At 45.1% G+C, this 20,331-nt stretch overlaps 1 protein-coding gene across 1 annotated transcript in view; it reads right to left on the reverse strand.

The window, feature by feature from the left end:
• Positions 1-15,616, reverse strand: part of ATP7B (ATPase copper transporting beta) — a 53,563-nt gene extending 37,947 nt beyond the window's left edge. The window contains 1 exon segment of the mRNA XM_004274638.4: positions 15,197-15,616. Coding sequence (XP_004274686.3) covers positions 15,197-15,433 — 237 coding nt within the window. The 5' untranslated portion in view covers positions 15,434-15,616.
• Positions 15,617-20,331: the final 4,715 nt, after the last annotated feature.

Consider the following 20,331-nt stretch of genomic DNA (forward strand, 5'->3'; position numbering starts at 1 on the left):
AAAGGGTTCAGAGGGGTTCCTTCTAGCTCTCTGACTTTCTGTGATTCTGAACCCAGAAGTCAACTGCCCACCTTGGTAGAAGGCATGAAGGTTTCTGTGGGAAAGGAGAGCACGATGGGGCTGACCCGCACAGAACAAGCACGGCAGGCCTACGACAGAGGCAGAGAGCACAGCAGCCCACAGCAGAAGGGCACAAGACCCACAAGACCTCCCCGACTCCGGCTGACACCTGAAATCTCCCCCACTGGACTTGGTCCTTTCAGCTTAAACTCTGGACGTCCTGCTGGAATGCAAATACACAGAATAGGCCACACCCTAATTCTGCATCTCTTTCTAGGGGTGTCCATCTCATTCTCTTAGCAGGGGTTAGACTTAAGAGCCATAGGGCACATGTTCCACATGCAGACCTCCCAGCGCATGGGGCCAGACCACAGTGCCTGTGAAAAAAGGTCTCGAAGGACGCCCCTGGAGCCACGGAAGTGAGCACAGCAGTGCCAAGGGGACCAAGAGGAGGGGGAGGGGGAAAGCTGGAAGAACAGGAAGTTGGGCTGAACAAGGCACTTGCCTTGTTCTGCCTCGGCTGAGTCCCTGCCCCGCCGGGTGCTCAGGGCCGCTGTAGACATTACCTAAAAACGACACGTGCTTCACCAAATTAAACGGATTCATTTTCTTAGCGTATCACAGCTCAAGTGTAGTTTCCTGATGTCTTCTCATGATGTGGCCTCAGCCATTCTGTTAACAAAACTTCCCTTTCGCAGGGTCCCAGCCTCACCACTCTCTTAACTAGATATAGTTTTTATACCAGTACTATTACCTGCTTCAGGCATTTGGGCACAGGCCTTTGTATACGGCAACGGATAAAAAAGCACGTCACTCGACACCTACACAAGCCTATTCATCTTCAGCTGAAGCTCGATTACATGGATTGATCTTCTCTGTCCCTGTGCATAAAATGCTTATCTTTCCAACTTCAGATTTTGAGCAGCTTCACAAGATGAAAGTTTAAATAACTTTTAAAACAGACTATAAATATTCATTTGTATATCCACAGAGGAAATCACAAGCTAGTTTGGGATTAATAATTATAAGGAATTTTAAAAAGTATTTTAAAATAGAGAAAAAGGGATAATTAAGTAATTTATGAGACAGTAACTCAAAAATTTGATGGATTCAAAAAACATACTGAAATTATCTATGGTGTAAATACAGAAATGTATATGATAAGGATGACATGGCATAACAGTATTAACGGACAACTGGGTAGACACCTGGGAAACCTATTTGGAAAAATATAAATTTGGAATCTATATATCAGAAGACAATTCAGACAGATCAAAGATGAAGACGTAAAAAGCAAAATAATAAAAGTACTAGATGAAGACACAGGAGAATATCTATTATAATCTCAGAGTGGGGAAAGCCTAAATATGACAAAACAAAAGCAAGAAAATCCAGAAGCTATAAAATAAAAGTTTGGTATATCTAACCACAATAAGAGGAAAACAAATTGTTCAAACCAAGGCAGAAGATAAACCGAGAGAAAAAAAAGACTTGCTTTCACCTTAAGCAAATTAAGAGCTAATTCCTTTAATATATAAAGAGCTCCTTCGAAAAAGAAAAAGGCCAACATTCCAACAGAAAAAAGAAGGCAGTTCATCAAAAAGGAAATGCAAATGGCTTCTCAATATATGAAAAGCAACATTAAAGGAGAAATATAACATTCCCACCTCACATGTGAGGTTGACATGGTCTTCACCATTCAAGTTGGCACCCACTGACTCATTCCCCAGGGTTAGTGGGAATGTTACCTCTTGGGAGGGCAACTTGGCAATATCTATTAAAATAACAAATTCACATATTCTTTGACCCAGTGACTCTCTAAGAATTTAGGCAATAAATATATTTGTTTGCATGCAAAAGGACGCATGCAACAAAGATATTAGATGCTACAACACATTGAAAACAACATAAATGTCCATCAATAGAGGCTGATAAATTACTGCACAAATGTACAATGGAATACTATCTAGCTCTTAAAAAGAATGAGGCAACTCTATAAACAGCGAAATAGACTGGTATCTAATATATGGTTCAGTGAAAACAGCAAGGCACAGAATATACAGCACATCTAGGAACTTCCCTGGTGGTCCAGTGGTAAAGAATTCATTTTACAATGCAGGGGACTAGGGTTCGATCCCTGGTCAGGGAACTAAGATCCCACATGCCACGGGGCCACTAAGCCCATGCACCACAACTACTGAGGTCGTGTGCCTCAACTAGAGCCTGTGAGCCGCAAACTAGAGAAAAGAAAACCTGCATGCCGTAACTAGAGAAAAGCCCACGCACCACAACGAAAGATCCCGCATGCCTCAACGAAGATCCTGCGTGCTGCAACCAAGACCCAAAACGGCCAAAAATAAGTTAAATAAATAAATAATAGATAAGTCTTTTACAAGAAAAAAGAATATATAGTGCATCTAGTATTTCGGTTATCTGCTGCTCAAGACAAACCAAACTTAGTGGCTTATGACGACAGCTCACAGTTTTTCAACTTGGACAGGGTTTGGCAGGTAAAGCTCATCTCTGGGGTGGCTGAATGGGGCTGGAGGTTCCACTTGCAAGAAGATGGCTCATTCATCACATGGCTGGCAGGTTGCTGGTGGCTGCTGTTGGCAGGCACCTTGGCTCTCTTCCATGTAGCCTCTGCACGTGGCTAGGCTGGGTACCTCACCGTTGGGGGTTTCTGGGTTCTGAGAGGGAGTGTCACAGTAGTTAGCATTCACAGAGAACAAGTCCCAGTGTGCGAGCACTTAGTAAGCCTCTGCTTGCATCACACCTGCTAATCCACCATTGTCCAAAGCCAGTCACGTGGCCAAGCTCAGTCAATAAGGAAGAGAATTACATAAGTGCTTACGTACAAGGAAGTGGAGTTCACTGGGAGGATCACCAAAATAAGTCGATCACAGCATGCTAGCACTGTTTGTGAGAGAAAAAGAATATGACACACGCAGATGTTTATGCATGTATGGAGTTACCTTTGGAAGAACATATAAGAAGCTGGCACAGAGTTTGTGGACTGGGCAGCTGAAGGGGTCAGGCAGCTGGGGTATAGGAGTGGGAAGGAAGAGTTACTTTTCACTGTACAACTTACTGTACAATGTACACGTGTTACCGAATTCTAAAACATAATTAATTTAAACATTAAGTTAAAATAATGTGAGAATAAAGGAGATCCGCAGCAGTGACTTGATTGTAACTGGTATGAATTAAATACTTATTTAACTGAAAAAAGATGCAGGTCAGGGGGAAAGACTGTGGTTAAGACTGTGCACTTCCACTGCAGGGGGCCTGGGTTCAATCCCTGGTCCAGGAACTAACACCCTGCATGCCACGTGGTGTGACCAAAAAAAAAAAAAAAAAAAAAGATACAGGAAAAACTAAGAAGATATTCTAAAGATATTTAGATACTTCAATACAGTATCTTAGTAAAGCAGAAATTACCTCCTTATAAGACATAACTCTCAATCACCCAAGTCTGTTGGAAAAACAAATCCCTAATGATTTACTACCCAACTTTGTTTCTTGGTCCCAGGTCGAGCTACAACTCACCAAACCCAAGCCACAAAGCTGGCTCTTAATCCCTGGATTATCGAGTCTATGTTCCTGCTAAAGGAGTCTGCAGAAGTGTTGGAAGCTATTTGTAGCAAATAATACTCAGAGGTCTCCCTTCTACACAGGCAGGCTTCTAAAGACAAGCAGTTACAGAAGACAAAGCTTTGCAAATAACATAACTTTATGAAACACCAGCGTACCTGTTGGGTTAGGAGCAATCTCATAACAGTTGTCAGGTATCTGGATCGTTTTTAAGTGTACACACATACTGTGCTTTTAATTCCGTTCTTCAATGAAGACAATCTCTGGGGTGGGGAAAAACTCCCCTACTGAGTTCAAAGAAACAAACATGTCTAGGTTTAAGGGCTCATCAGAAGCAATGGACATTGGAGAGTGGGCCCAGGGTACAGACTGTGTGTCCAGGGAAAACGTGGTAGAATTCCCAGTGTTGTCTACGTCCCACTAAATTATACACTCCTTGAGGACAAACACTGGGGACTTCTTCTGCAGGCCCAACATCAGGCTGCTGGCTTCTGAATTTTCAATAAGCTATTAGTACGGTAGGCATGAGGTTGAGAAGCGCCTGGAAACACCAGAGAAGAGGGTGATTCCACAGACAGGAACCCAAAAATGAATTGCAATTCTTTGCCACCTCTCTAGGCGGCCTGGTCACATGGAATTTGCTGAGAGTACCAGGGCTTTTAAACAAAAAGATAGGGAAAGGTATATAAACTCTTGATTTGCTAAGATGGAGCCAGGAAAGGAAAATAAGAGAGGCCAGTCTAGTATGAAGAAATTGGAAATGGGGTGGTATGTTTTAACGAACGTTTTCAAAGCCAGACTGAAATTGCAAAGCCCAGAAATGACATGCCTTGTAGAAAATGGCTGTGATCACAAATCAAAGAGCAATGCTACTACACGTACAAGGGAAGAACCACTCGCCGCTTCTGAGCTCCCTTAGTTACAGGTGGATCCCCATCAGCCTTAAACTGGACACCACTCACCCACTTATCCTGAGACTTCTTTCACTTTGTTTTTGTGTTTGTTTTTTTGCGGTACGCAGTCCTCTCACTGTTGCGGCCTCTCCCGTCGCGGAGCACAGGCTCCAGACGCGCAGGCCCAGCGGCCATGGCTCACGGGCCCAGCCGCTCCGCGGCATGTGGGATCCTCCCCGACCAGGGCACGAACCCGTGTCCCCTGCATCGGCAGGCGGACCCCCAACCACTGCGCCACCAGGGAAGCCCGACTTCTTTCACTTTGAAGGATATGGAACACCCTTAACTTATGAGGCAAAAATATTATACGTGCCTGCAACTTTTCCAGTATATAACCTCCACCCCATACAACCCTATACACCTGAACTTTCATGGAATTCAAAATACAGAAAGGTCCTGATTTTTTCATATGTACACAGACCCGATAGTAGCAAGTAGTTAATGATTCTCGGCGTTACTTTATGAGGATGGCATTTCATATCCCTACTGCTCAAGATAATTCTGTAAGTAGATATTCTTATCACCATTTTACTGCTGAAACAGACTCAGAGGTTCATCCAAGGTTATTTAAATAACGGAGCTGGGATCTAAATCCAGCCCAAAGTCCAGCAGGCTTTCTATTTCTTTTAAAGAAATTCGAAGGTTACTTTTTCTTTTTAGCCATGTTAATTGGGGAAGAGACTACAATACTGAAGAGCAAAATGAAGAAAACAGAAAAACAGCCACATACTACTATAGGGGAGCAGAACTTACCACCCTAAAATGCATCTCTTTGGCATATTGTCTTAAGCGAGTTATTTTCTGGTAAACAGCAGACACTGAAAGGGCTCTGAAAACCAAGTAGGAATTGCCTTTTTGTAAGAAACACTGATATTTGTAAGGGAAATCTCCATTTGTAAGGGTATGTCCCGCTCTGTCCCTGGAAGAGGAGGCTGACCAAATCTCTAGAAACTCGATTTATCAACGGAGAAGGAAGTGACTGAAATGTGTACCACAGTCACCCTTGCTTACTGTGCTTTTCCTGGTAACTTCCCCTAACTGACCCTCCCCACCCTCAACATCCTCTTCTGTCTTTGGCTGAGGATGGCATGTAAGGTGTGGGCTTCGGCCACCTTGGTGAGTTCATTTTTCTTGGTCTCTCCCATGTATTCATGTTATTAAACTTACGTTTGACTTTCTCCTATTAATCTGTCTCTTGTCAACTTCATTCTTAGACCAGCCAGAAGAACCCAGAAAGGTAGAGGAAAGCGTCTTCCTCCCAACACTACCTATCAGGTAACAACAGGCTACATCCAGGTGAGTGAGCACAGCATGGAGGTGAGGGTGTGGCTAAGATCACTGGTCGGCCTGGGTCTGGGCCTGGCCTGCAACCCGTAGTATCTGTTCTATTCTCTTTTTTTCCTTTTTTAAAATTTAATTTATTTTTGGCTGCATTGGGTCTTCGTTGATGCGCCCGGGCTTTCTCTAGTTGTGGCGAGCGGGGGCTACTCTTCGTTGCAGTGCATGGGCTTCTCACTGCGGTGGCCTCTCTTGTTGCAGATCATGGGCTCTAGGCACACAGGCTTCAGTAGTTGTGGCTCGTGGGCTCTAGAGCGCAGGCTCAGTAGTTGTGGCACACGGGCTTAGTTGCTCTGCGGCATGTGGGATCTTCCTGGACCAGGGATCGAACCCATGGCAGGTGGATTCTTAACCACTGTGCCGCCAGGGAAGTCCCTCTGCTCTATTCGTATCTGAGAATTCTCTGAGCTTCAGAGATACACGGGCAAGAAGGTTCAGAAGTGACTGACTCAAGAAAAGATCCCACCCAAACCACACCAGGCAAATGGGTGCCGGTCTCTAAGACCCCGAAAGACCTCCACTGAAGAAGAATCAATGTACCCATGTTAAACCTGTACTTACATAGATTTAAGCAAATACGTACTTAGGTATTAATACATAAAATTGAGGTTATCTACGGGTGAGTTATGACGTTCTGATTTTTCACTATCTGTATATACTTTCCAATTAGTAAAACCTGAAAGAAAAAACAGACAAGTACTACATTTTTTTTTTTTTTTTGTGGTACGCGGGCCTCTCACTGTTGTGGCCTCTCCCGCCACGGAGCACAGGCTCCGGACGCGCAGGCTCAGCGGCCATGGCTCATGGGCCTAGCCACTCCGCGGCATGTGGGATCTTCCCGGACCAGGGCACGAACCCATGTCCCCTGCATCGGCAGGCGGACTCTCAACCACTGCGCCACCAGGGAAGCCCAAGTACTACTTTTATACCAGAAAACAAATGTGGTTTTTCAGTTTCTCTAAGGCAAGGAAGAAAATGTTTTGTTAAACCACACTGACATAAGTAGCGATAACATTATCATTGTGATAAAGATGACAGCAATGATGAACAGATGACATATTTCTACATGGCTTTATCCCCTAAAGAACGTTTTCACATCTATGTGTTTAAATATCGGCCATTCCGATTTGCTGTGAACTTCTTGAAGGGATGTCCGACGGTCTTGGGTAGGAGTTCCAGCCTTGGCTGAGCAAATCCAAGCCTCAGGTTTCTTAGGTGTAAAAGGAGGTAACAGTAACGCCCATCCCAGTTCTGCAGGGAGGTCTGAATGCTAAGAGGTCTTAAAATGCTAACGCCATAAATGTTTGAAAATGACTGACTATGAAGACAAACATGGGCTCATTCGATCTTCAAAAGCGGTCCAGGGAAGTAGGCAGGGAACTTGTTATTCTCCACCGTTTTACTGATAAGAACTAATAACTAAAACTCGTGTACATATTCCCCCACGCCCACCTCAACCCCTTCTAACTGTCCTTTAACACTGGCTCACAAAGGTCCAGAGAGAACTTGCAGTGAGAATTATTTACAGTTTGTCTACTGAAAAAACAACCCAAAACTCAGGCATTAGTTCAAACACCGAAGAGGGCGCACAGTGTGCCTGGACCATGTGGGCTCCAGCCTGACCTCTGGCCGCAGGGCCACCCCCAGCCCTGCTGTTCACTGTGCACTTTCTGGGCAATTCCACACAAATGACCATTTACTGCCTGTTTCTCTCTCTTGACCACGATGAGGAAAAATATAAACCCTCACTGAAAAACTGAAGGCACTGTATCATTATTTGCCCAGGAGAAAAAAAGAGAATAAAATTAACAACAAATAAAATTAACAAACCTCAACACATACAGACAACATAGCTTGTTTTCCACGTACAAAAAAAATAAAATTTAGAAATTCACAAACTCTAAGACCTCTCCAAGAAGCACTTCCCAATAGTACCTCAGAAACCCCGTTTGCAATCTCACTCCACACAGCTTCACTATCAGCCGTTTCCATTGCTTTTTTTTTTTTTACATCTTTATTGGAGTATAATTGCTTTACAATGGTGTGTTAGTTTCTGCTTTATAACAAAGTGAATCAGTTATACATTTACATTTGTTCCCATATCCCCTCCCTCTTGCGTCTCCCTCCCACCCTCCCTATCCCACCCCTCTAGGTGGTCACAAAGCACCGAGCTGATCTCCCTGTGCTATGCGACTGCTTCCCACTAGCCATCTATTTTATGTTTGGTAGTGTATATATGTCCATGCCACTCTCTCACTTTGTCACAGCTTACCCTTCCCCCTCCCCATATCCTCAAGTCCATTCTCTAGTAGGTCTACACCTATTGTAACAATTATTCCATCAGACATTTATCAATTAACGGCATTTTTTTCTGCTTCAGAATCTTCTCTGATAACACTCTATATTTCAAGCCTCTCCCAAACAAAGAAATTTTAAATAGCAGGCCTGTCACTATCAAGCAACTGTCATCATCTTAGAACATTTTTTTACATTTGAATGAAATAGTCTGAGTGAGAACCATAAGGTCATAATTCCCTAGTCATTTCCCAGAATGATGGTAAGATCATGATATGACTTTTTCATGATATGATCTTTTCATGATATGAAAAGACCTACGTTAGATATACGCAATGTTATGACTGGTTAGAAGAAAATATCACACAATGTTAAGTTAACTCGGGTGTTTATATTATGTGATGGAAGTCAACGAACTTGGGATTATTCTTCTTGTTAATTATTATTATTGATAAATTGCATATGGTCATCAGATTTGATGAAATAATGCCGTTATTTTATCACAAAGAAATGTATACTAGAATGGTTAATGAAGGTGGTGGTTTCTACCTAGAATTATAGGTATGACCAGCTGTACAGAAAACAAATATTCCTTTGAAAGACTTAGGTATAAACTTAATATTTATAATTTATGCTAATCTACAAATGCACGATAGGAACTTGCTACTTAAAATAATCCTCAGAAAAAGAAATGTAAGTGGTTGATAAACCATTTCAAAAATAATAATAATATATGGTCAATTAATATTTGATAAGGGAGCCAAGAATACTTAACAGAGAAAAGGCAGTGTTTTCAATAAGTGGTGCTGAGAAACTGGGCATTCACATGTAGAATGAAAGAATGAAACTGGGACCCTGTCTTACACCACTCACAAAGATTAACTCTAATGGGTTAGAGACTTACGTGCAATATCAGAAACGATAAAACTTCTAGAAGAAAACATAGGGGAGAAAAGCTCCTTGACATGGGTCTCAGCAATGATTTTTTGGATATGATACGGAAAGCGCAAGCAGCCAAACAAAAAATAAACAAGTGGGACTACATCAAACTACAAAGCTTCTACACAGCAAAAGAAACAATCCACAAAATTAAAAGACGGCCTACAGAATGGAATAAAATATTTGCAAACCATATTCAAAATACATAAAGAATTCATACAACTGGGCTTCCCTGGTGACGCAGTGGTTAAGAGTCTGCCTGTCAGTGCAGGGGACACGGATTTGAGCGCTGGTCCGAGAAGATCCCACAAGCCGCGGAGCAACTAAGCCCATGCACCACAACTACTGAGCCTGTGCTCTAGAGCCGGTGAGCCACAACTACTGAGCCCACATGCCAAAAGTACTGAAGCCTGCACACCCAGGACCCGTGCTCCGCAACAAGAGAAGCCACCGCAACGAGAAGCCCGCGCACCGCAACGAAGAGTAGCCCCCGCTGGCCGCAACTAGAGAAAGCCCGCACGCAGCAATGAAGAACCAACACAGCCAAAAATAAATAAATAAAATAATTTAAATAAAGAATTCATACAACTCAATAGCAAAAAAAATTAATCCAATTAAAAATAGGAAGAGGAACTGAACAGACATTTTCCCAAAGACATACAAATAGCCAATAGATGCATATAAAGGTGATAAACATCACCAATCATCAGAGAAATGCAAATCAAAACCACAATGAGATATGACCTCATACCTGTTAGAATGGTTAGCATCAAAAAGGCAAGAGATACCACCATATGACCCAGCAATCCCACTACTGTGCATATACCCCGAGAAAACCATAATTCAAAAAGAGCCATGTACCACAATGTTCACTGCAGCACTATTTACAATAGCCAGGACATGGAAGCACCCTAAGTGTCCATCAACAGATGAATGGATAAAGATGTGGCACATATATACAATGGAATATTAGCCATAAAAAGAAAGAAATTGAGTTATTTGTAGTGAGGTGGATGGACCTAGAGCCTGTCATACAGAGTGAAGTAAGTCCGAAAGAGAAAAACAAATACTGTATGCTAACACATATATATGGAATCTAAAAAAAAAAAAAAAAGGTTCTCACGAACCTAGGGGCAGGATAGGAATAAAGACGCAGACGTAGAGAATGGACTTGAGGACACAGGGAGGGGGAAGGGTAAACTGGGACGAAGTGAGAGAGTGTCATGGACATATATACACTACCAAATGTAAAACAGATAGCTAGTGGGAAGCAGCCACATAGCACAGGGAGACCAGCTCGGTGCTTTATGACCACCTAGAGGGGTGGGATAGGGAGGGTGGGAGTGAGATGCAAGAGGTAGGAGATATGGGGATATATGTATACATATAGCTGATTCACTTTGTTGTACAGCAGAAACTAACACAACATTGTAAAGCAATTATATTCCAATAAAGATGTTTTTTTTAAAAAAAGGCAAGAGATAACAAATGCTAGTGAGGATGCGGAAAAAAAGGGAACCCTTGTGCAACATTGGTGGGAATGTAAATTGTTACAGCTACAATGGAAAACAGTATGGAGGTTCCTCAAAAAATTGAAAATAGAACTACCATATAATCCAGCAATTCCACTCCTGGGTATTTATTTAAAGGAAATGAAAACACTGTGTTGAAGAGATATATGCACCCCCATGTTCACAGCAGCGTTATTTACAATAGCAAAGACATGGAAACAACCTAAGTGTCCATCAATAGATGAATGGATATAGAAAATGTGGTGTATATATACACAATGGAATATTATTTAGCCATAAAAAAAGGAAATCCCACCATTTGTGACAACATGGATGGACCTTGAGGGCAATATGCTAAATCAGACAGAGAAAGACAAATACTGTATGACCTCACTTATATGTGGATCTAAAACAAAAAGAAAGAAAAAAAACTCAGAAAAAGAGATCAGATTTGTGGTTACCTGAGGTGGCGGAGGGGAGGGGGAATAGGATGAAGGTGGTCAAAAGCTACAAACTTCCAGTTATAAGACAAATAAATACTAGGGATGTAATGCACAACATGACGGCTATAGTCAACACTGCTGTATGGTATATATGCAAGTTGTTATGAGGGTAAATCCTGAGTTCTCATCACAAGAAAAAAACACATTTTTTCCCTTTTTTTTAAGAAAACTCTATATGAGATGATGGATGTCACTCACTATATGAGATGATGTTGGTAGAACACAACCTTTTTGAGAGCAATGAAGCAATATCTGTCAAAATATTAAATGCCCATTGCCTTTGTCCCAGTAATTCCACTTCTGGGTTTTTCATCATATAGATATACAGTGACACGAGAATGTCCATTGGTACACTCACTAGTGAAAACGTGGAAACCATCTAAATATTCGTCTATAGAGAACAGGTTACATAAAGTATCCATCCAATAGAATTTTATGTAGTGGCTTTTTAAAAAAGGTGAATTTACATGTATTGACATCGAAAGACATCCCTGGTAGATTAAAGGGGGGAAAAGTTGCAGAACCATGTAAGAGTATACACTGTTCCCTATTTTTCTAGAGGAAGAGATCCACATTTCTATACGTTGTTATTGATGTTTATATCCAGCAGACACTAATTTTAGGGGAAAATAAAGAAATACAAGTTCTCTAGAAGAGTGAATAATACTATAGTACGGTTGATGGTGATTCCATGACAATTTGCTAGTGACATCTTTAAGTGACTAGATCACTCCCTTCAGCTATTTTTTTCCTTTACTCAGCAGGGGTATGCCTGTGCCAGCTGGGCTGTCTTGGTTTCATTTAGGCAAAAATAAAACCCAGCCTGACCACCCTCACCCAGCACAGACTCCTGTAGGTTGCTTTCTAAAATGGTTAAGCCCACAACCCAACACTCTCATCACAGTCATCAATCAGTTCAGTGTTTCCAACATCAGCCCTCCTTCCTGCCACAGAAATCACTTCCGGTTCACGTACTTGTTCACTCACTCAACAGCTTACTTATTACCGTAGACTAATACACTGCCTGATGTGGAAGAGAAAGACACATAACACAGCGGCCTAGCTTGGCAACATCCGTCAGGAAGGCCATGGGTAAGGAGGCCCAGGCAGGCAGTGCTGAGCAGAAAGGGGCATATTCCCTACACCCTCCAGCTGGATCGAGGACCAGGAATCTCGGCTGCCCACAACTCCCCAAAGGGGTTCTGAGAGGTAGGAGCCTGTTTCTTTCCAGGCCATCGTCCCGGGCCTGAGAGGAAACAAGAGCCCCGGGGAGGCCTGTGGACGCAGGGCCAGAAGAGCCAGGCCAGGGCGCTGAGGCCCCCGCCTTCTCCTCTTTGGTGAGCGCACTCCTGGCGGGGTAGGGGTGGTGGTGGAGTAACTGCCTGGGAAACCCACCAGGCGTGGCCTGACCCACGGAGCCTGCTCACACCAGCGAAGAGGCGAATCTAACATAGGTGGGAGGGAGGGATGGCCTCTCCAGACTATGCTTTGACCAGTTACGCCTTTCAGAAAGGCACTTCCCCCTCTGTCCAAAACACAGAAGAAACTGACCCCTTGCCCGACATCACGTCTTCATTCTAAACCGCGTAGAACATACTCTACGTGATATGAGAAATGTAAATACAAGCACACAAATCCACTAACCACAAACACAATTTTGAAATGTTTTCTTCAGAGCAGCTACCTGCATCTTTTGTGAACAATGCATAACCTAAAAGCTAACTTTTCATTCACTACGGATTAGCAGCTCTGCAATACTCAGATGTTTTCAAACCCTATCTCACCCAACATGTTAAATACTTCCCTGTCCCAACAGAAAAGCAAGGGGCCTGTCCTCAGACAGACCTGGTATTAAATCCTTCAGGCAGATTAACTAACCTTTTTTTTTTTTAAATTAATTAATTTATTTTTGGCTGCGTTGGGTCTTCATTGCTGCACACGGGCTTTCTCTAGTTGGCGGTGAGCGGGGGCTACTCTTCGTTGCGGTGCGCAGGCTTCTCATTGCGGTGGCTTCTCTTGTTGCGGAGCATGGGCCCTAGGCGCGCGGGCTTCAGTAGTTGTGGCACACGGGCTCAGTAGTTGTGGCTCGCGAGCTTAGTTGCTCTGCGGCCTGTGGGATCTTCCCCGACCAGGGATCAAACCTGTGTTCCCTGCATTGGCAGGAGGATCCTTAATCACTGCGCTACCAGGGAAGTCCCCAGATTACCTAACCTCTTGATCTCAGGTTTCTGTCTGTTAAAGGAGGATAGTGATTAAATGAGGTGACAAGTCCCTTCCACATACCAAGTACTAAATAAGACAGCTCTCAAGTAGACCCAGAGTTTGATTTATAGCAGACTTTGAGTCAATACACTGTAACAGTGAACAAATACTCAATTGTAACTGACATTTAGTTTGGTTCTTATCTTAAACCAGCTACTACAAATTTCTCATTTGAGGGTAATTAATTTAAATTATATAATGTATATGCATGTGTATGTGTATGTGTGTGTATATATATCCACAAAATATTAAGTAAAAAACAGAAGGTATATAGTACTACGTACACATACACAAACTCACGTATACACATTCACATGTGTAGTGGCAAAATGGCTGAAGTATGTGGCTGTTTTCATTTTCTTTACATTTTTCCATATTCCCCTTGCCTCATGTTAAATTTGTTTTGTAGAATGAGCAGGTGTTACTTTTACAATCAGAGCTTCAGAAAAAAATAGTTGCAACTGTGCTCAGATGGATTAACTGGCTGACAGAGTTCTACCAGACATTCAGAGAGCACCAAACACATCTCCGAGCTGGGAGTCCTGCTGAAGTTCATTTCGGCAGAGATGATACCATTGTGCGTTTACACAGTACTCGACAAGGTGCTTTCACGTCCCAGAGAGGCAGGACTTCTCATTCCAGTAACCTGAAGCTGGAGGAGTCCAAGGCTCACCTGCCAGGTCCCACAGGCCAGCAAGGGCGCAGATCTGCACCTGACTCTCTTGCAGCCACAGCCTCTACCCAGAGCCCTCTTTCTGAAGGGCTCCCCGGCCAGGTTCAGGTTGCTTTCCTCGTCACATGAGGTTGGAAGTGGCCATTAAAAACCATTAGAATATTTCACATTCAAATACCTCAGACATAGGCTGAATTTTGTCAAGTAGTAGTTTGAACATTTTAAAGAAATGCTCTCAAAAAAGAAGAAAGGAATGTTCTCAAGCATTTTACAAAAAAAAAAATTATTTTGCTATCTTAAGACATTCAACTAGAGACATAAAAGTTGACTGTGTACTGCATAAATGGATGTTCATAGATCTCCTTCAACATACAAACATCTCTTGCATAGTACATTTCAAAAATCTCTACTCACAAAATTTCCCTTACTTTTAAAGACTTTTTAAACAATTAACACCAGAAGAAACAAAAATAACTCTTCAAGGAGCAAAAAGGACTTACGAAAACTTTCCTTTATATCTAAGTCGTATTTTTTTTTTCCATCTACTCATGTCAATGAAAAGGACCCCACACAGACCACCAGTCCCACCCAGAAATGCTGCTGCAGCACCACTTATACAAAGCGTTAGTTACACTGCCCTGCTTTTGAACATGACCTGACGTTTGGGTTAACAAACCTTCCGTTTGCTTAAGAAGAGCGGGTTCATTGGGCAGCAACACTTTCAAAATGTTTATTTAGATGAAATGTGAAGATTAACAAAATAAGGTAGACACGTTAAAAAATAAAAAGGGGGAAAAGATCCATTTTTGTCTGATTTGCGTTTTGGGAAACTTGTGCACCACAGACGTTTACAAAATATCCTGAAACTAAGAAGCAACAAAACCCAAGATTTATCCACCATGAACTTAATCCCTGGAAAATTCCCCTGGACTCCTGGCTCACTCCCTACCCCAGAGCTGCTTGCTCTTGGCCCCTCTGACATGAGACACGCGGGAAACCTCCATCTATAACCTGGAGCTTTTATAAAAAGCCCTCCTGGGTTTTCAGCCCTTCTCCAACGGCACTCACCTGCTTGGAACTGACCTCCTGTGTTTTATTCAAAACTTTCTGTGAAAATTCTCCCTTCTCTGATGGGGGAGAGCATTCCTCCTCCGAAATCACTGGCCTGGAGGAGCCCGTGACCCTAGGGCTCCTCCTGAAGGACCACCGCTTGTGGACAGACAGCAGGGTCACCTGAGGGTCACCCAGAGTCACCAGGAAGGACGGCTCAGGGCTCCCGGGCATCTGGCCCCCAGCTCTCTCCATCGCTGTGTTCACAGTCACACCTTCACCTCGCACAACAGCAGTTCACCTTCTCCAGGCTATTTGGTCATGTTAGAAGAAAACGCTCGAAAAGCATCCCCCTAACTAGCAGAGGGGAGGCTAACTGGGAGGCCCAGTCGCGCAGGTTCCCCTCTGCCCCTGAGCCAGCCCGGGAGAGGCTGCCAGCCAAGCCTTCAGGAACTTGAGCAGGCTGCACACCGCTGTATAAATATTTGCTCTTGTTTATTTACCCCTATCAAACCAATTGGCACCCTCTCACTCGTCCGTGGCATCTGGCACTGGGGATGTTTGCACACGGCCCTACGTGTACCCAGTGCCGCTAGGACACCCGGCCGGCGCGTACAGGAGCCCAGCACGCAATCACGTCCCCACACTGAGCAGTTTCCTTTTGGCCCTGTGCACTCCCCAAGAGACCAGCCTGGAGGCAGGGGAGAAATGTCACTTCCTTTTACTACCAAACTTCGAGCGCTTTCTTGGAATAACTTCAGTTGCCTCTTCCATAGCTCCAGCGCTGGTGGGGTGCAGATCACTAGGGGAGAAAAGTATTTCCCAGGCAACATGACTTGCTTTTTCAAGAAGGTGTTAAGAGAGTTCCATGTCTCCTGCAGCTCTGTTCTCCCTTGGACCAACAGCTTGACTTCACTAAGAGCTGACTGCAGAAACTCACGGGCAAACAAGACTCATCCGTATTTTATATGCGGCAGAACCGTCGGGAACTAAGTCACAGTTTAGGCTTCTGAGGCTACCCGCTGCTCCACACGAGGATTAAGGGTGGCGTAGACATTGGGGCAATCGGGGAGCCTCGTGCTGTGTGTCGGGCAGCCCCGCCTACCTTCCCACCCTCACCCACTCAGACACAGGAAGGAGGCGACCTCATCCCCCATGGGAGGAAAAGCTCTGCCAGCCGCCAGCCCTGGCAGCACCTCCTGCGGCAGGGACGTGCAGGGTGTCCACACTGAGGACGGAATTCAGTCAGTTGGGAAAACAGTTACTCTGTGTCCTGGCTTACTCCCCCCAGCTGAATGTGCCCTTAGTCTGGGAAGAGGGGGTTGCGGGGGCGTGCACCAGAAGAGGGCGTTTAGAACCACGCCCCCTTCTGCTCAAGGCCACTGCAGGCTCTGCCGCTTTATGGGTTGCCTACAATCACCCCTCCTCCCCCATTAAAACTGCCATCGCTGCCCCCCAAGAACTCCTGGCCAAGAGACCTGTTCTCTCTGAGAGAAGGCGGGCTCACCACGGGTCCATTCCTCACGGGTCAGTCCTTGAAGACTCTTCCTTATTCTTCCGCCTCTCATTTAGTCCGTGGAGATGTAACAACTTGTTTGCTTCCACTTCTGAAACACGCTCAGGGCAGCCAGCTCCCAACTGTGTCTGAGTTGCCTTATCTTCCATGTGTTCAAAAAAGAATCCACCTCCACTTCCAAGAAATGCCATTCAAATCAGTGACCCAAAAAGGAAAGGCATGCTTGATGCCAAGGACCTTGGCCCCCAAACCCATGCAGGGGTCAGCGTAGATGAGCCTGGCGTACCCGTGATCACTCAAATCCTACTTCCTTACCTATGGCTTTCATGTTTCCTGATAGGATCTGTCAGGAGCTATGTATGCCTGCTGACCCCCTCACATTTCCTTTATTGGGCATCATCAGTGTGTTTCCATCTCTTTGAACACCAGATTAAAAAAAATTTTTTTTACCATTTTGGGCAGAAATCCTCCCCAAAGGTCATTTATCTTTCTGTTATCTTTTCAAATATGAGTTACTACTCTTAGTTCAATTTTTCCTTGGTGATACGGGATCGTTATCTGCTTCTGTGCTGTAGCTATGAATAGCTAATAAGGAAAGTATGTTGTCCTCATATGTTCTAAGTGCTTTTCAATAGTCTACCCTGTTAGCACAATAACTATGGAAAATTTGAATACTTTACTGCAAAATAATTTTAATTCTCCTAAATGGTCACTCAGACTCAGAACACAGCCAGAAGAAGGAGGCTGGGCCAGGTTAGGCCGTAAAGGGTAGGAAGTTTAGACTTTATCCTGTGGATAGGGGAGAACCACCAGTTTTGAAGCAGAGGACTTACATGATTACATTTGTGATTTAGAAATAGGTTGGGCAGGCATGAGAACTCAGAGGAGGGGGGATTATAGAGTTACAAGGAGCAGAGAAAAGGAATAGCAGAGCGGGATTAATAGCAGAGGAGGCCCTCAGGGCTCTGAGATCAAGAGATCACAGCAGGTGACGCAAGTTTGGCAGAGAGGAGGTGGAACTGGGTGGGGGGCAATTCTGGGGATGGAAATGGTGGATTCACCCTGGTTCCTTTGGAATCTAAGGGACCCGCAAAACAGCCAGGACATGAGCCAGGTTCCCAGACTAGAGAATCAAGTCCAAACCCCACTTTCTGGCACCTCCCCTTTCCTCATACCTGACCCCCAGGTTCCCGCCCCTTCCCCATCTAATCCTCCTTATCCCTTAAGTCCTGCCTCTCAGGGAGTCGCCTCCACCCAGCCTGGAGGGACCAGTCTTCTCCCGCCACTGAGGATGCACTCAGCTAAGTCCACAGTTGGCCAAGCATGCGCTCAGCACCAGGTGTTTGTCGAAAGCCTGCTTTTGGTTTTAAGGTTCGTTGGATTCACTGGCAAAATAGCAGCTCAATACACAAAAATAAACAGCTTTAATCAGTTCTTTAATGAAAGGTGATTAAACTTAATTTTAATATACAATCATTAGAAGGAAAGCAATAAGAATATTAGAGACACACAACAGAGTACACATCACTGAATTGGGCCGACACCTACTTCCAGATCCAAAGAGCAGCTGGGAAGTCCCGAGGGACAGCAATCTGGCACCCCAGTTGGGAAGGGTCCCGGGCGGTGCATCCACCCCACGGGTGAGACTTCAGATCGGAGTTCTGGGGGCTTCCGTTTATAATCCCAGGCCGCAAATGGATATCATCAGTTTGCGTGCAAAAATGCAGCTCTGGACACACGTTGGCAATGCTGTTGGTTTCACCATGTGAGTCACAAGATTTTCCAGACCCCGCAGGGCTGGCCAGGTCCCCAGGGCTCAAGAAATTCCAAGACCCACTCCCTTTCTGATCGTAAGGGCCACCTGACTTGCTAGCAGCAATTGTTAGGTGTGCAAGCAAGCACAGTCCAGGTAGGGTCACAGGTCGGGCAGAGGCCTGCTTCTGCCTCTGAAACCCGAACGAGACTACTTCATTAATTTTCCCAACACGAGGAAACATGTAAGCTCCTGGAAGACAAGGTCCTTATGTCTTATCTGCCCATAGGTTTAACGAGGTGATGAACAAGTATCCGATGTCAAACACACGCTCACTGAGTTGGACTACAGACTGGATCTTCAGGGTGTTCGTGGAGGATTTTCATCCGCAACACGATGCAAGGGCAAACTCCACTAGTGTCTCGCACCCCTTCTAGAACTACCAGGCTTCAAGTGTCTCCATGCACTAAAATAGTTTGCCTCCCACCTGTACAAGGTTTTTCAGCAACTTTCCAAAGTAAAATGCATCTTGTTTCTCTCCTACCCACCTCCCCAGGCTCTGTGAATCTTTTCTGTTTAAAAAGAAAAATCGCTTTGGCGTCCCCGAAGCAATCCTATTATTACCCGAGAAGGCTGGGCCCAGAGGCAGATGGGCGGCTCCTGTTTCCGTGAACCTCGGGGGACAAAGGACCCCGCTTGGAGGAGGTGCATCTGGCTCAAATATTTCAGCATTCACCAAGATTACCTGGCTCCACCCAGGGGGAGGCTTCTCACAAAGAACCCTGGGTCAGTCCTCCCAAGGCCGGCAGAGGAGCCGGGATGCCGTGATGGGACAGGAGGACAGAACCTGACACTAAGCTGTGTGCCGGGAAGCAGCGGCCCGGAAGGTTCCCATAACACCCCAGAGGCCGACAGCCAGATATTTACGTGCTTCGTGCAAAGGAAGACACAAGAGACACTTGCTGCCCTCGGGAGTTTATTAGCAAGTTCGGAGAGAAGACCAGTAGCGGAGAGTGTTGAAGTAGAAAGAAACCACTCCGACATGAGGTGCTGGGGGTGAAGGAGGACTTGCCAAGGGAAGGACTGGTGGGCTGTGGGGTCTGCTCCATGTGCCCCGGGGAACTGGCCATTCTGAGACTGAAACAGCTAGCGCAGCGTGACAGCAAACAAAAACAGCTACAAAACGCCACCTAGGCAAGCTCCCCGGAGGCAGTGATCTTCAACAAAACTGCACGTGGCTCAACAGCCCAGAGGGAAAAAAATGACAATAGTTCCACATTAGGAAGAGACTGCATGGGGCCAAAGAGAGAAACACGGAGACTCTATCAAAGAGTCAAAGCCAACCCTCGGACTCCCGCAGGAATCACACGTACCTTCAACTTCCTTGGCTGCCCTCCTTACCTGGGGCCAACGCTGCTCACCTCTAAGTTCCCACACTCTCCAGGTCTGTCTCCTCGGAGCTCCACAAGGATAAAATACAACACGCCCCCAGGCTGGCTGGCCACGCTCTGATGCCTGACCACTAACCTGGAGAAGCCTTGGTGCCACCGGCAGTCCAGCTCCATCTCCCTGGTCCTCACCCTCCAGGCCCGGGTCTCACACCCTCCCTGCCCCTCAGACCTCCACTCCCACCCCCACCCTCCATCTCTAATGACCAGCCTGACCCCTGCTTCCTGAAACAAAGGATCAGAAAAGAACCTGCAGACATCTCAACCATCCACCCACCTGATTAGAGCCTGCTGAGCTGTGTGGAGCCCAAGGTCAGCCTCCAGGTACCCACAGCTCCTGGTTTCCCTCCTACCCACCCCCCACCCCCGCACAAGAGACCAGTCCCCAGACCTCGGAGGGCTGCAGTGGCTCCCAGCTCAGCCCTTGGCTTTCTTC

This window comes from Orcinus orca, chromosome 18, assembly GCF_937001465.1.
Source record: "Orcinus orca chromosome 18, mOrcOrc1.1, whole genome shotgun sequence".
Taxonomy (NCBI): Eukaryota; Metazoa; Chordata; class Mammalia; order Artiodactyla; family Delphinidae; genus Orcinus; species Orcinus orca.